Below are 16,986 nucleotides of genomic sequence, written 5' to 3'. Positions count from 1 at the left end.
TATAGAAAGCAGCTGAGCCGAAGTGATTCGGGCTTCCGCTTTCTGAAAGAACCTCCTGTGGAAAGCATCCATTAGATCTCGGTAAGATCTAATGCTGCCTTGGGGGAGGCTATCGAACCACCTTCTTGCGTTCCCGATAAGCAGCTCGGGAAACAGCTTGCACATATGGACCTCATTGAGACCCTGGTTCGCCATGTTATACTGATAGCGTCCCAGGAAGTCATGAGGATTCACTAACCCGTCATAAGTCATCGACGGAGTTCGGTAGTTCTGTGGCAAGGGAGTTCGGGTGATATCGTCCGAGAACGGAGTCTTCAATGCTCCGTACATGGCGAACCCGACATCTCTTCGGTATGGAGGAGATGGAGTTCTCCTGTGATTCCGGTACCGAGGAGGAACAGGAACATGTCGGGGTTGAGGATTCTTCTTCCTGGAAGACACGGCACTACTGCGGTAGTGACTTTCATGTCTGGATGAGGAGGGAGAATCCACCGTTTTCGTCTCCGGCTTTTGGCCCTTTTGCAGGAAAATTAAGAACTCTTCCTGCTTCTCGGCCAAAAACAACTTGACAGCCTCGTTCAAATCGGGCTGCTGGGAAGACTCGGTGCGATGAGTCTTTGAGCGGTTTGTTCCTTCTCCGTGAGAACTGGAAGTAGATTTCTCCCGAGGCTGTTTTCCAGACCTGCGGGCTGGACTAGCTTCCTCATGGTTATCACGAACGGTATTATGGGTGTTACGTGATCTGGTATGCATTTTTTTTTTTGGGGTGGAAAAAGGGTCAAAAATTCGCTTTATCACAAATTTGGTTCTCTGTTTCCCACAGACGGCGCCAGTGATGGTTGGGCGAATTTTTGATGGTAGTAAATGCAGGTAATAAATATAGATCACGACACAAGGAATTACGTGGTTCGATTTACTGAGGTAAATCTACGTCCACGGGAAGAAAGGAGGGCAAGATTGTATTGCTTGATCTGGTTTACCAGCTTACAAATACAGACTTGCTATATGATATTTGATGTCTAGAGAGCTCTCTTTTCTCCTCTAGTCTATCTGATCTAAGTTCTATTTATACATTGAACTAAGATCGTGGCTTGCATCACCACTAACTAGGTCGTGGCTTACATCATCACTAATTAGGTCGTGGCTTACATCATCAGTAATTAGGTCGTGGATGTCGTGGAGGTCATGAGATCCTGCATGGGTCCACTATCTCTTTGTTTGGTCCGCTATCCTGCATGAGATCCTGCATGAGTTGACACCACTATCTCCCAGTTCGGTCGAATAATGAGACCGAACTGCTGAACTATTGCCGAGCAGCTTTTGCCGATCTGAGAGTAGAGCTTGATTGGTCGGCTTTTACCGAGCTGTAGGCTGGGGCCGAACTCTTTGGTAATGCCGAACTGATACTCTTCCTTGGGCTTTGGGCTGATGGGCCGTCACTGCTATTGGGCTTGTTTAGTACGTACCCCATCAGTGAACAAGGATATGGAATCCGACACTGCAAACAACATGAATGGAGGTTTGTTTGACAGAAGTGGCTTGCCGGATGCTTCTTCAATCCCACCAGGAACAGTGAAAGCTGCAGCGAACATGACTGTTGCAATTAGTGCTGCCACGATGGTGCATGCATTAGCTGTGTCTTTCATCCACTTCTCTCCAGCTTCTTTTAGCTTTTCGTGCTCCTTTGTGAATATCATCTGTGGAGTTTGGTCTTCGTCATTGCGACATGTTCTGCGTGGAGCAGGGACAATATTTTCCATCTCCTGTTTTTCAAAGTGACTATTTTGTTATGTATATTAATTCTTCTTTTTTTCTAGTTAGCTGCTACTACTATTCTTACAGTTCACGTTTTAAAAATGTTGAAAAGTAATTGGGATTTGATTTGAAATGGTACCTTAAACCACTGCAATTCACGCTGCATTTGTAGAGCAGGACCAGCTACAAGATTGAGCCTGTCAGATGGGGATAATTTTCCACATATGTGCATTAAATTGTTTTTCTGATTGTCGCTGATGCCCCAAAATAAATATTTGCTGTCGTTCATATTATATAAGAGGTTGATAACATTTTCAAAGCGATAGGTCGCTGCCAGCATAAACATATCCCTGCCTTCAGTATCGCGATATAAAATAGCCCAAGGGCATATGTCCATTATCATTTCCACAAGCTCACTAATCCCATAGAATGCAGCCTTTTGTAAAGATTTCGCAAATATCGGATTAGCCTTATTTCCAGGCAAAATTCTTATTTGGTCGCACAAGTGCTTCGCTAGTTGTAGTGCTTGTGCACGCGCTGATTTCTTCTCCTTCAGCTCCTTCACTTTAGGCACTGATGAATTAACCAATAAACTATTAGAATTAATTACTACATTACCACATAAACAAGATGAGTGTGGAGTGATAACCATGCCCAGACTAAATTGTTACCTAAATTTTCGGTGACATACCAAATCATGTCTTCCAACTTCTTCCATACTGTAAATCAACCCAACAAGGATCTTAGATTTATGTCACAACCAACAACAGATTCTAATAAGCATTACAAATTTGAAAAGGACTTTGTAAAGTATGAGCGATATATATATAATGGAAAAAAGAAGTGTAGCTTTCCTCGAGAGATAATGTGAAACAAGTACATCCTATGCGCTGCACCATGGTTATTTGAACTTTCAATGTCATGGGTTACATCATGTGTCGTGCGACCAGTTTCCGCTTCAGAATTGGTTTTTACACTAATACCTACATGTATTCAGACAATAAATTTTTATGCATTAAACAAATGCTGTTTGTCGACAACAGACATGAGAAATTATCATTTTTTGAGGATCAATTAATTGGAAAATTGAAATCGTGATTAAAGAGCATAGCTTAATTTTATATTTTAGTTGCACCTTGTAATGGTAAGTATGTACTCATTCCGTTTGTGAATAGGAGTCCCATTTTTTTTTATTTTGGTCCGTCAGCGAATATGAGTCTCAATTCATAATTACTATAAATGGTGAGACCCCACATTCCACTAATCATTTCACTCACATATCATTTAAAACTAATATACGCAAGTGAGACTCATATTCTAATAACTTTTACCCATTTTCTAAACATTTTTTAAAACCGTAGCGAAAAGAAATGAGACCACTATTCATGGATGGAGAGAGTACTTACAATGGTAAACAAACTGTTGCCACCAGGTGAAAGCTCCTGTCCTTGAGAATAAGGAGTCGTTCTGAGCAATGATTGATAGTGCGTAATTACCGGTCTCATAATCTACCATTTGAGCCACATTTGGGTATTTGAGAGTCAAATCCAATGCAATATCTAATTATAAACAAGGATATACATATAATTCAGTTATGGTATGAAATGTGTATAATATATATTAGAGCACTGAAGCAATTAATTTGGAACTCACCAAAATATTCGGAAGATATTATTGCATTCAAGACCCTGATTCCAATTTGACCCAGAAATATAGAAGGGTGATTGCTGGAGTTGGTCTCGTGCTGCAATATCCAATATTCTAACGTTTTCTTTTGGTAATTTCCAGCTGCTATGACCACTGGCAACTCATTATAATTGTTCATAACATGCAGTAAATTTGGATTTCTGTCAACCAAAGCAGTTGCTGCTGCTGTATTTCCAACCTTGGCAGCTTTGTGTAAGGCAGTTTCCCCTTTGGAATCCATGAGGGCCAGCGCCTCTGGTGGTATTATTTCCACCATCTTGATCACTAAATCGTTTGCATTTCCTGTCAAAACGGCTATGTGCAGAATTGTATCCAAACGTGAAGATATAAAGGTGGTGCATAGGTCGTTTATGTCTGGGAAGTTATGCTTAGTGGACTGCCAGTTATCTCTCATTATTGCCTGGTATAGTGGCAAATATCTGTCATACTCGTCACCTGCACAATATTCTCTGTTATTTTTTAATCATGTATGTTCATGTTTGATTATTTGAGATGACGCTGAATAATCTAAGGGTGGGGAAAAAAATGCTTGGATTGATATAAAAAAACCAAAAATATTAAAAGGTATTTTTTATTTGATAAACCAATTTGGTTAACAAACGAAACCAATTCTTCCTCCCCTCAGCCATCCTAATAGCTAATCACTATTCAATTCAAATGAGGGAAATTGGAGAGAAAATGAAAACTGACCGGTCATTTCTTCTTCTTCTTCGTCTTCTTGTTTGAAAATTTTGTCTAGTAATTGTAGCCATACGTCCCTTGCAGTTTCACAACCCTGCAGTTGGTGAAGCACGTCTGTTCCGATCGATCCAAGAATCCATCCTTTGACAAGTCTATCCGTTCTGCTCCACAAAGAGTACTGCTCAAAGCTGGCGAAGCCCGTCGGTGCCACAATTTCACCGTTGACGAACCCCATCACACCCTGGCTCTCTAGAAGGAAAATCATCTGCTTTTTCCAGACTTTGAATTCGTTTGTTTTATCATCTCCCTCACTGCTCGGCCGCACTGTCACAAAGTTTGCTACGTTCACACTACACTGCCATTCATATTTCACTTCTGAAAAAGCCATTAATTCAAACATGACTCTATCAACTAATTAACGCACACTATAGATTTGCAATTTTACATATATGTTGTACGTATTGAATATATATAAGCTCTTTGCAATAATAGTTGTACCTGCTGTAGTAAATGATCCGCCAACTACTTTTATACAAAGAAACGTCAAAACCGTCAATTTCTTAATTAATGTAATTTTAAATTTGATTATATTTAAGGTCAAACCGTCAAAATATCACAAAGTTTGGTTAAATTTTAGTTAATTCCTCAACTTTAAAAATATCATCTATATCACAAGTTTGATATTTTTCTTAATTGTCCCATTATAGATTAATTTGAGAGAGAATTATGTAGTACTCCCTCCGTCCCAAATAATGTAAGAAAAATAGTAATTGAATATTTTAATAAAGAGAATGGAGAGAGATATTTATTTTCAAATATAGAAAGTGGACATTTTGAGTGAGACAAATTAAAAATAAAAGATGGACATCTTAAGTGGGATGGAGGGAGTATGATCTAGATGCTGAAACTTTTTCTATTTTGCAAAATTGTATACCACTCATAAAAGCCAATAACTTTGATATAAAAATATATAGAATATAAATTAGGCTAAATTTTGTTTACTTCCAAATCATAAAAAATTTCCCTCAGATATACATCAATGGGATAATGGGAAAAAATTCAAAAATTATGATATATGATGGACCCGCGAATTTCTGATGTTAGTAAATGCTGGTAGAGAATGAAGATTACGACACAAAGAATTTACGTGGTTCGATTTACTGAAGTAAATCTACGTCCACGGGAAGAAGGGAGGGCAAGATTGTATTGCTTGATCTGGGATTACAGCTTACAACACAGACTTGCTATATGGTATTTTATCTCTAGAGAGCTTAACCCTTTTCTATCTGATCTAAGTTCTATTTATACATTGAACTAAGATCGTGGTTTGCAGCCCCACTAACAAGATCGTGGGTGAGCAATAACTGCTCAATAACTGCTTCGTACCACTAAATAGATCGTGGGTATAGCGGAGGTCGTGGAGGCCTTTCATGAGTCCACTAACTCCTAGTTCGGTCGAATGCTGAGACCGAACTGCTGGACTTTACCGATCAGCTCTTGCCGATCTGAGAGGAGAGCTTGACTGGTCGGCTTTTACCGAGCTGTAGGCTGAGTCCGAACTCTTTGGTGCCGAACAGATACTCTTTCTTGGGCTCTGGGCTGATGGGCCGTCACTGTTATTGGGCTTGCCATTAGGGTTTAGTTCGTACCCCATCACTACCCCCCCCGAAAAGCGAAGTGAATCACTTCGGCGAAGCGAGACACTTCGGCATTTTGATAAAGGTACGGGGGAGGCTGACGTCAGGGGACGTGCCTTGCGCGTGGCCGCATTAAATGCGACAGTAAAATCCGGCCGTTGAATCCTGAAAAGGTGGGATTTGAAACGGCGCAACGATTTCGAAATCTTTCCCGAATCTGATAAATATGCTCTTTCTTCCTCATTTGAACACTTTTGCTGTTGCGTCTTCTATACTCTCTCTTTCTCGAGAAATTTTCTTCCGCTTTCAAGAGCTTCTTCAGACTTTCTTCACCTTCAAAAAGTAAGAAAAATGGCTTCTATTTCTTCTTCGGAGTCGGGTAGCGGTAGGAAAGGGGGCAAGGGGTCTTCTAGCCGGAAAGAGTCCGGGGAGAAGACCGTAGAGTATTTCCATAGTATTTTGAGTAAGGATACTGTGATATCCCTACCCGAAAAATACTTTTTTCCTGGGGGGAGGGCGGTGGTACCTGACGGTGATCATAGGGCTGACTCCCCGCCGGAGGGTTACGCCACCGTGTACGAAGCCTGCTTAGAATGCGGGCTTCGTTTCCCCCTCCCTTCTGCCTTTATAGATTTACTAGATTTTTTTCAGCTTCCTTTAGGCCAGGTGACTCCGAACTCTTGGAGGCACTTGTCGGCCTTCGCTGCCGAACTCCGTAGGTTAGGAAGGGATTTGTCTTTGAAGGCGATCCTTAAATTCTTTCAATTTAAGAGGAAGGGGTCTTGGTTTTACTTGATCCCTGTACAGCCCTTTAGGGCCTTTTGTAAAACGAAGTGGCCGAAGTGGCAAAATCGCTTCTTCTACTATGATAGGACCGCGGCTCCTAGTTTTCCCTGGAGAGGGCCGGAGTCCGTTATCCGTCATCCTCGGCCTGAACCGTTGGACGAGCTCGATGGCGAGCTCAACAAGATTCCCATAGTTAGGAAACAATACACGGAGTCTGAGCTCGTCAAGGGCGACGTCGTGTTCGACATCTCGTCTTCGGACGAAGAGGCCGAGGGTGAGGATTTCTCTTTATCTTTATGCTCTACTGCTTTAACGAAGAAAATCTGACTTTGCTTTCTTGCTTTTTGGCAGTGTACATGCTGAATAAGGCTAGCCGCAAATCTTCGGAGTCCAAGGAGCCGGAGAGGCCGAAAACCACCAGCTCGGCGTCTGATGCCGAGAGGACTCCGAAAAGGCAAAAAACCTCTTCGGATCCGAAGAAGCCGGAGTCGACTTCGGCAAAGGGGAAGGGGAAGGCCCAGAAGCCCCCGAGAGCGCCAGAGAAAGATGTGGTCTTGGCGCCTCCTTCGGAACATATCTGTGAGCCGTTTTTATGGCCCACGGACTTCGCCGAGGTGAATTCTCTTCTTGATTTTCTGGCCTTGCTTTTTTCCTGTATTTTTTGTGGCCCCTTTGTTGACTTTTTTCTTTATCCATTTTCAGAGGAACGATATGCTCTCCAAGCTCGTCGCCGTCGAACTCTCCAAAGCGTCCAATGACTATGCTGAGATGCAGAGGAAGTTGGCGGCTGCTTGTCATCGGGCCGAACAGGCTGAGGCTAACTTTGAGAAGGCCAGAGCTGCTAGGATTTCGGCCCAGGATGAAGCTCAGTTTGCCAAAAACCAGCTCGTCATCCAGCGAGAGCAGACGAAACGGAGGGAGGCTGCCGCCGTGGCTGCCCAGGGGGAGGCTCTCCGTGTTTACACGGAGAAACTCTTTTTGAGCAGCCAGTTCTCGGCCTTTGTCGGTAGTCTGGTAAGGCTAATTACCGATAAGGGCGAGCAGGGGGCCGACGTCGTGCTGCCTCTGTACAGCCGAGAGATAGCAGCTCGGCTTCAGAATCTGCCGCTCCTTGAGGAGCTCGCTTCATCCTCGGTCCTGCTTTCTGCAGACCGAGTCCGGAGTTGTCGAGCTGATCGGGACGAGAACCTGGAGGCTATCTTTGCCTCCGTGGGACCCGTTTCACCCGCTTCGACTTACAACGGAGAGGGTGAGGCCGAGCCGCTGGAGCTGGAGGCCGAAGTCGAGCGGGCTGGGCATCCGGAGAAGGAAGCCGATCAGGAGGCGGAGGCGAGGCCGGCAGGAGGCGAGGCCGAGGCTGAGGTAGCTCAGGAGAAAGAAGCTGAACCAGACCAAGGAGCCGGAGACGAAGCTGGTGGAGTATGATTTCGTCTCCCTTCTCTTAGTCTAGTTTCTTCCTTGTAAAATGGCCTTGAAGCCCTCCTAGTGTAAAAGATTTTCCTTGTGAATGAAAAATTCTCCACACTTGTCTTCGTATAGCTTTTCGTACTCGCCTTTATTCCTGTTGTATTTTACTATCTGCTCGGTACAGCTGCCGAACTAATATAGCTGCTTTGTACTCAAGGAGATGGAGATACTTCACTGGAAACGGCTGTACTCTTCGGCTTTAGACGAAGCTGAGAAAAGAGCTATAGCCGATCAGACGAGGAATGACGAGCTTCTGGCTCGTTTAGTGAAGCTGGAGGCCGATAATAAGGACTTAGAGTCCGATAAGAAGGATCTGGAGGCCGAGCTGAATACGACCATTGCTGAGAGGACTGCGTACGAGGATTACATCCGTGTGCGCGGGGGAGTGACCATATCAGATGTTCAGAGTCGAGTTGACGAACTGTGGGAGGAATATCATGTACTCCGGAGGAACAATGCGCTGGAGAGCTCGGCTTGCCAACAAGTTGTGAAATCATTGCGGCGCTGGGCTTCTCGGTACGACATCATTCTTTCCCGGCGTCCCGCAATCGAGAGATTCCTTAGGCATTTCCCGCCAACAGATGCTCGCACTCCAGATCAAGCCTTTGGTTCCCTTGTTCAAAATCCTACTCCAAGTCAACAACGAACTCCGGAACAGCCGGAAACGTCAAGACGAGAACGGGCTCAGGAACAACCGGAATCGTCAAGACAGGGACGGACTGAAATTCGCCGAGGAGTTGTGACTATGAGCGAGCAAGATCAGCAGATGCTTATTGCAGAGACTCTTCATCGCCGAGGTGTTAGGACTTCTCGGGCTCGGGGAAGAGGCGTTGGGTCGAGGATAGCATCTCGTCGACCTGCTTATTCTTCATCTGCTCGGAACAACCGAACTCGGCTTCCAGAGGATTTTGCAGATAGGTGGCTTAACTTCAGCAACCCTGGACAGTAGAATAGTCCTTTGTAATAGCGTAACGCCATTTTGTAGGGTAGCGGAGTTGTATGCCGAACAAGATTTGAAAAATGAAATTTTGTTTTCGCTTCTAACACTGTATTTACAGCTTAGCGAAAAAATTTCATCGTACTTGTCCTCGGTCTTATGAAGTAAACTTCTTTGACCGGACTTGGTCCTTGGTCTCATGAAGTAAACTTCTTTGACCGGACTTGGTCCTTGGTCTGATGAAATAAACATCTTTGACCGGACTCGTCTTTGGTCTGATGAAATAAACATCTTTGACCGGACTCGTCTTTAGTCTGATGAAATAAACATCTTTGACCGGACTCGTCTTTGGTCTGATGAAATAAACATCTTTGACCGGACTCGTCTTTGGTCCGATGAAATAAACATCTTTGACCGGACTCGTCTTTGGTCTGATGAAATAAACATCTTTGACCGGACTCGTCTTTGGTCTGACGAAATAAACATCTTTGACCGGACTCGTCTTTGGTCTGATGAAATAAACATCTTTGACCGGACTCGTCTTTGTGTTCTAATTTGGCGATTTTTGTCGCCGGGATCGAACTTTCCCTTGTCCTAATTCGGCGAGTTTTATCGCGTGGATCGGACTTTCCCAGTTAACCGAAGTGGTCTTATGCAGTAAACCTCTTTGACTAGACGTGGTCGTCCCCGGTCTTATGAGGTAAACTTCTTTGACCGAACTTGGTCGTCCTAATTCGGCGAGGTTTATCGCGTGGATCGGACTTTCCCTTATTGCAGTTCGTTTCAGACGAAGTGCTTATTTCTTAAGCCGAATTGTGGTCTTGTATCTTCCTGAGAAGCTTGGACTCACAATCGTTGGCTTATTGCAGTTCGTTTCAGACGGACTGCTTGTTAAGCTGAATTGTGGTCTTATATCCTCCTTAGAAGCTTGGACTCACAATAGTCTTTAATGATCGATCTAAAAAGGGGATCAGTCTTTAAAGAACGATATACCTTGGTACCATTTGTAAGAGACGACAAGCACATAGAGACAAAACACATAGAGAAAAAATGAAAAAGATGAAAGAAAAAACCTTAAACTTTTTATAAAACGACAAGTAAAAGGTACAAGTAAAAAACAAACAAATAAAAACATGTACCCCTATGACCGAACTAGACACAAGACAGACTGACCGGACTTTGTCTCTTACAAGTGGAACTTCTTGAGGTTGGAGACGTGCCATGTTCGGGGTACTTGTTCTCCTGACATGTGAGTCAATTTATAAGACCCTTTGCCGAGGACTTCTGACACCCGATACGGACCCTCCCATGTGGGTTCGAGTTTGCCCAGCTTTTCTGCTCGGCTTACTTCGTTGTTTCTCAAGACGAGATCTCCCACTTGAAATTGAAGCTTTTTCACCCTTTGGTTATAATACCGGGCTACTTGCTCCTTATACTTGGCTGCTTTTATGCACGCCAATTCTCTTCTTTCTTCGGCGAGATCTAGTTCTGCTCTTAGTCCGTCGTCATTCATTTCTGAGGAGAAATTTAGAGTTCGGGGACTGGGTACGCCGATCTCCACCGGAATTACGGCTTCAGTGCCGTACACCAGACTATACGGAGTTTCACCGTTGGAGGTTTTGGGCGTAGTTCGGTAGGACCATAGGACTTGAGGGAGATTTTCTACCCATTGTCCTTTGGCTTGTTCTAACCGAGCTTTTAGCCCTTTCACCAGAATCCGGTTCGTTACTTCCGTTTGTCCGTTTGCTTGGGGATGGGAGACCGAAGTGAACCGCTGTTGAATGTTCAGCTCTTGGCACCAATTCTTGAACGTCTTGTCGGTGAACTGAGTCCCATTATCCGAGATGAGGATGTGGGGTATGCCAAATCGGCACACTATGTTCTTCCAGACGAAGTCCAATGCCTTTGAGCTCGTTATCGTAGCTAATGGTTCAGCCTCCACCCACTTCGTGAAGTAGTCCACGGCAACAATAAGGAATTTCATTTGCCGAGGAGCTTGAGGAAGTGGTCCCACTATGTCTATGCCCCATTGCATGAAAGGCCAAGGGCTTTGCATAGTGTATAGATCGGTCTGCGGCATCCTTGGGACATTTGCATGAATTTGGCACTTCGTACACTTCTTGACGAGCTGCACTGCCTCTTGTACCATGGTTGGCCAATAATATCCCCATCTCAGAACTTTTTTAGCTAAAGCTCTGGCTCCGATGTGGCTACCGCACGATCCTTCATGAACTTCTCTGAGGATGTAGTCCGTCTCTTCTGGTCCTACGCACCGCAATAACGGCTGGAGGTAAGACTTTCTAAAGAGGACTCCTTCATGAAGTTCGTACCGAAGTGCTCGGCACGTGATCTTCCGAGCTTCTCTCTTATCCTCGGGCAATTGTCCTTGATCCAGATACTGCAAGATCGGCGTCATCCAGTTCGGCGAGCTGGATACTGAATGTACCTCGGCTTCATCAATGCTTCGATGCATTAATTCTTCCGCCTTTGAGCTCGGATCTGAGGCCAACTTACTTAAGGTATCTGCTCGGCTATTTTCCGCTCTGGGAATGCGGATTATCCGAAAATAGGAGAAACTTCGGCTGATGCTTTGCGCTTTGTCCAAATACTTCTTCATTCTCTCGTCACGAGCTTCACTTGTACCCAACATGTGATTTACTATGACTTGTGAATCACAATGGACTTTGAGAGATTTGACGAGCAGACTTTGCGCTAACTGGAGTCCGGCCAGGAGGGCTTCGTACTCGGCTTCATTATTAGTAGTGGGGAATAGGAACCGAAGTGAGTAGGTTACCTCGTGTCCGTCGGGAGCGACAAGTAAAATACCATCTTGTTTGAAGCTCCATCTACGAATCCGCTCCAGCAGTCCGGCGGCTCTACTTCGAATTCCAAGGGCTGTGCTAGTTCGGCATTGGCAGAATTCTTATGTTCGGCAATAACAGGAATTGCTTGATCGAACTTTGCTTCTGCAAGAAAATCTGCCAAGGCTTGTCCCTTGATGGCTTTCCGAGGTAGATATTCAATTGTGTGCTCTCCCAGCTCTATGGCCCACTTGGCGATTCTGCCTGATGCTTCTGGTTTGGTCAACACTTGCCGAAGTGGCAGATCAGTTAAGACGCATACCTTGTGAGCATAGAAGTATGGCCGCAGTCTCCTTGCTGCATTTACTAATGCCAGAGCAATCTTTTCCAGAGGTTGATACCTGGTTTCTGGACCTCTTAATGCTCGGCTTGTAAAATAGATGGGAAGCTGCTTTAGGCCTTCTTCTCGTACAAGCACCGCGCTGATGGTTTGATCCGATGCCGCTAAGTATAAGAATATTACTTCAGCTTCGGTTGGAGCAGAGAGAATAGGAAGCTCGGCTAGATAACTTTTGAGCTCGTCAAAGGCCTTTTTCTGCTCGGCTCCCCACTCGAACTTTGGTGCCTTTTTCAACACCTTGAAGAACGGCAGTTGCTTTTCGGCTGCTTGGGAAAGGAATCGATTCAGTGCGGCTAGACATCCGGTTAGCCTTTGCACGTCATGTATGGACTTCGGCATTGCCATGTTCTGAACGACTTGAACTTTTGAGGGGTTTGCCTTGAGTCCGTCCTTTGAAACCCAACAACCCAGAAACTTTCCCGAATCTACCAAAAAGGTACACTTTTTGGGATTAAGTTTGAGGTTGGCTTTCTTGAGCACGTTGAGAGTGGACTTGAGGTTGTGCTCGTACTCCGAAGTGCTTTTGCTTTTGACGACTATATCGTCAACATACACTTCGACCTCCTTTCCAATCAGGTGCCGAAAAAGCTTGTCTACCATCCTTTGATAAGTGGCTCCGGCATTCTTTAAACCGAATGGCATCTTTTTATAAGCGAAAATGCCGAAATCAGTAATGAAGGCCGTTTTTGAAGCGTCAATCTCATCCATTAAAACTTGATGGTATCCTTTGTACAGATCAAGAAAACAAAAAATTTCAAAGCCTATCAAAGCTTCTACTTTTTTATCTATGTTCGGAAGGGGATAGCAATCTTTGGGACAGTGCTTATTTAGATCGGTGAAATCTATGCACATCCGCCATCCTCCTTCCTTTTTCTTGATCATGACAGGATTGGCCACCCACGAAGGATACTTCACTTCGAATAACACATCCGCCTTCAATAATTGACGGACTTCGTCATGGATGACTTGACTTCGTTCTGCCGCAAAGAGTCTTTGCTTCTGTTTTATCGGCCGTACTGAAGGATCAATATTTAACCGATGAGTGATTACCTCGGGGGGTACTCCGGTCATGTCCAACGGAGACCATGCAAAGACGTCTTTATACTCCTTGAGGAGCTGGATGGTTTTTTCCCGAAGTAGGGGCGTTCCCGCGAAGCCGATCTTAACCGTTCTGGATGGATCGTCTTCGTACAGCTGAACTGTCATCGAGTTCGGCTCCGGTATGACTTCGGTCATCGCCTCAGACTCCGGCTGCTGTGATTGCTATGCTTGGTGGTGCCGATCTGACTGCTCGGCACTTCTAAGCGCAATTTGCAGACATTCCTTTGCTCTCTTTTGGTCACCTCGGATGACCGCTATCCCTCCTTTAGTAGGGATCTTGATGGTGAGGTGATAGGTGGAGCAAACGGCCCGAACTGTGTTGAGCCAGTCTCTTCCCAGGATGACGTTGTACGGGGACCGAGCTTTCACCACGAAAAACTCAATCATCGTACTGGAGCTAGTAGGCGCTTTCCCCACCGTGATCGGAAGGCTGATAATACCTTCAGGGCGGGTGTCCTCCTGGGTGAAGCTCTTCAGGGGAAGCGGAGCCGGACTGAGCCGAGCTGGGTCCACTTCTAGTTTGTCGAAGCACTCTTTAAAAAGAATGCTAACCGACGCTCCTGTATCCACAAACACCCTGTGGATCAGTTTGTTTGCCACTCCGGCTTGGATGACAATGGCGTCTTGGTGAGGAGAGATGGCTGGGACGGGATCAGCAGCCGAGAACGTAATCACTTCGTCCTGCTTCAGCCTTTTATGCGTTGGCTCCTCTCGATTGGAGCCTCTGCGTTCTGACTTTAGGGACGACTTGGTCTTCCCGGCAGGGAGCGCGTCAATAGTCTGGATTACTCCATCATATTGCGGCTCGTCATCGTCTTCGGGATCCGGCTGCCTTTTCGGATCCTGAGGAGCGCAGTTCGCACCACTCTGCTTTTTATTCTTCTTTGGCTGCTTGCTTCGGTATTTTTTCAATGTCCCTGCCTTCACAAGAACATCGATACCTGCAGCCAAGTTTCTGCACTCCTCAGTATCGTGACCGTGGTCTTGATGGTAGGAGCAGTAGCTATCCTGTGGTCGGCGCGCGGCTGATTTCGTCATCCGCTTTGGCTTTTCGAATAGGTCAGAGTGCAGTTCGAAAATTTCCGCTCTCGGCTTGTTCAGCGGTACGAACTGAGCGGTCGGCTTCTCGGGATTGAGACGGGGTCCCAATCTGTCTTGCACCGGAGCCCTTTGAATTCTTTCAAATGGAGTCCGGCGAGGATGCCCCTGATCGCTATGATCGGGCTTCCTTCTGTCTCCTCGGGTCGATGAGCTGTCTAACGACCGTTTGCGACGGTCTGCCTCATCGGCCCGGGAGTACTGGTCCGCAATGTCCCACATTTCCTGAGCTGTCTGCGGACCGCACTCAACGAGCTTCCTGTAGAGAGCTCCGGGCAGGATTCCATTTTGGAATGCCGAGATGACAAGCAGATCGTTGAGATCGTCTACTTGCAGGCATTCCTTGTGGAATCTTGTCATAAAGTCGCTGATTTTTTCGTCGCGACCTTGACGAATGGAAAGCAGCTGAGCCGAAGTGATTCGGGCTTCCGCTTTCTGAAAGAACCTCCTGTGGAAGGCATCCATTAGATCTCGGTAAGATCTGATGCTGCCCTGGGGGAGGCTATCGAACCACCTTCTCGCGTTCCCGATGAGCAGCTCGGGAAACAGCTTGCACATGTGGACCTCGTTGAGACCCTGGTTCGCCATGTTATATTGATAGCGCCCCAAGAAATCGTGAGGGTCCACGAGCCCATCGTAAGTCATCGACGGAGTTCGGTAGTTCTGTGGTAGGGGAGTTCGGGTGATGTCGTCCGAGAACGGAGTCTTCAGTGCTCCGTACACGGCGAATCCGATATCTCGTCGGTATGGAGGAGATTGAGTTCTCCTGTGATTCCGGTACCGAGGAGGAACTGGAACATGTGGGGGACGGGGATTCTTTCTCCTGGGAGATGCGACACTACTGCGGTAGTGACTTTCTTGTGCGGAGGGAGAAGGAGAATCCGCCGTTTTCGTCTCCGGCTGCTTTTGGCTTTTTCGCAGGAAGGTTAAGAATTCCTCCTGCTTCGCCTCCAAAAACTGCTTGACAGCCTCATTCAAATCGGGCTGCTGGGAAGACTCAGTGGGACGATTTTTGGAGCGGCTTGTTCCTTCGCCATGAGAACTGGTGGTGGATTTATCCCTAGGCTGTTTTCCAGACCTATGGGATGGATTGGCTTCCTCCTGGTTCTCACGGGCAGGAATACGGGTACTCTGCGATCTGGTATGCATTTTTTGGGTGGAAAAAATGGATCAAAAATTCGCTTTATCACAAATTTTGTTCTCTGGTTCCCACAGACGGCGCCAGTGATGGACCCGCGAATTTCTGATGTTAGTAAATGCTGGTAGAGAATGAAGATTACGACACAAAGAATTTACGTGGTTCGATTTACTGAAGTAAATCTACGTCCACGGGAAGAAGGGAGGGCAAGATTGTATTGCTTGATCTGGGATTACAGCTTACAACACAGACTTGCTATATGGTATTTTATCTCTAGAGAGCTTAACCCTTTTCTATCTGATCTAAGTTCTATTTATACATTGAACTAAGATCGTGGTTTGCAGCCCCACTAACAAGATCGTGGGTGAGCAATAACTGCTCAATAACTGCTTCGTACCACTAAATAGATCGTGGGTATAGCGGAGGTCGTGGAGGCCTTTCATGAGTCCACTAACTCCTAGTTCGGTCGAATGCTGAGACCGAACTGCTGGACTTTACCGATCAGCTCTTGCCGATCTGAGAGGAGAGCTTGACTGGTCGGCTTTTACCGAGCTGTAGGCTGAGTCCGAACTCTTTGGTGCCGAACAGATACTCTTTCTTGGGCTCTGGGCTGATGGGCCGTCACTGTTATTGGGCTTGCCATTAGGGTTTAGTTCGTACCCCATCAATATATTAATTGACTATTTTTAAAAGTTTGTCGTGATTTATTTGGCAATTTGCCTATATTTTGTACTCCGCACAATTTAAACTCAATAAAAAGTTGCATAGTTAAATTCTAAAATTATATAAAATAAAAAATTACATAATTATAATTACAAATTGCATAGTCATTAGTACAGAATAAAATCTAAGATTACATCATTGAGCCGTTTGAATGGTGCTCAAATTTATTCACATAGATTTTGTTGGGAAAATGAATTAACATTCTTATGGCAACCGGACTCAAGATGTTGTTGGAACACTCGGAGTGACGCACTTGGATTGGAGTGTCGGTTGCAATGGAGCTTGAGGTGACAATTGTACATTGTCCAAAAATTCAGAGACCCCAATCCTTCGTCGTTGACTATAATATTATATATTCATTATGATGCCACTAATGCTTATTAATTTGTTATCGCTTTATTATGTATTGGCTAATATATCAGTACATAAATGGAAAACAGATAAACTATAGTCCCCTTCTTATATTAATCAACGACTAATATAGTTTTTTTGTCAGGTATTTTGCAATATAACCAATCCCCTTATATATATATTTACACAATTGTATTTAATGTCGAACAAATTTTAAAGATTGAACTAGAGACTAAGTTTCAACCATTCATTTTTATAATCAAGTGGATAAAATAAATCAAGCAATTGATTTACTTCATTTTTAGATTGTTGTACTTCATTTTATACCTACTTTATTATTAGACCGTTTTAATTCACTGCAGAAAGACCGAACTAAAATGATCTTAAAATGAAGTATCTCATAC

General features: G+C 44.9%; 1 protein-coding gene across 1 annotated transcript; it reads right to left on the bottom strand.

Moving 5' to 3' along the window:
• Positions 1 to 1,349: 1,349 nt before the first annotated feature.
• On the bottom strand, positions 1,350 to 4,568 carry LOC121753333. Its single transcript, XM_042148597.1, has 7 exons — positions 4,153 to 4,568; positions 3,409 to 3,897; positions 3,162 to 3,314; positions 2,610 to 2,738; positions 2,427 to 2,474; positions 1,895 to 2,328; positions 1,350 to 1,763 (listed from the first exon to the last, which is right to left on the bottom strand). The coding sequence occupies exons 1-7, from the start codon at positions 4,541 to 4,543 to the stop codon at positions 1,443 to 1,445; spliced, it is 1,965 nt and encodes a 654-aa protein (XP_042004531.1). The 5' UTR covers positions 4,544 to 4,568; the 3' UTR covers positions 1,350 to 1,442.
• Between the last annotated feature and the right edge of the window lie 12,418 nt (positions 4,569 to 16,986).

This window comes from Salvia splendens, chromosome 10 (assembly GCF_004379255.2).
Source record: "Salvia splendens isolate huo1 chromosome 10, SspV2, whole genome shotgun sequence".
NCBI lineage: Eukaryota > Viridiplantae > Streptophyta > Magnoliopsida > Lamiales > Lamiaceae > Salvia > Salvia splendens.
This window is presented reverse-complemented; position numbering and strand designations above follow the sequence as displayed.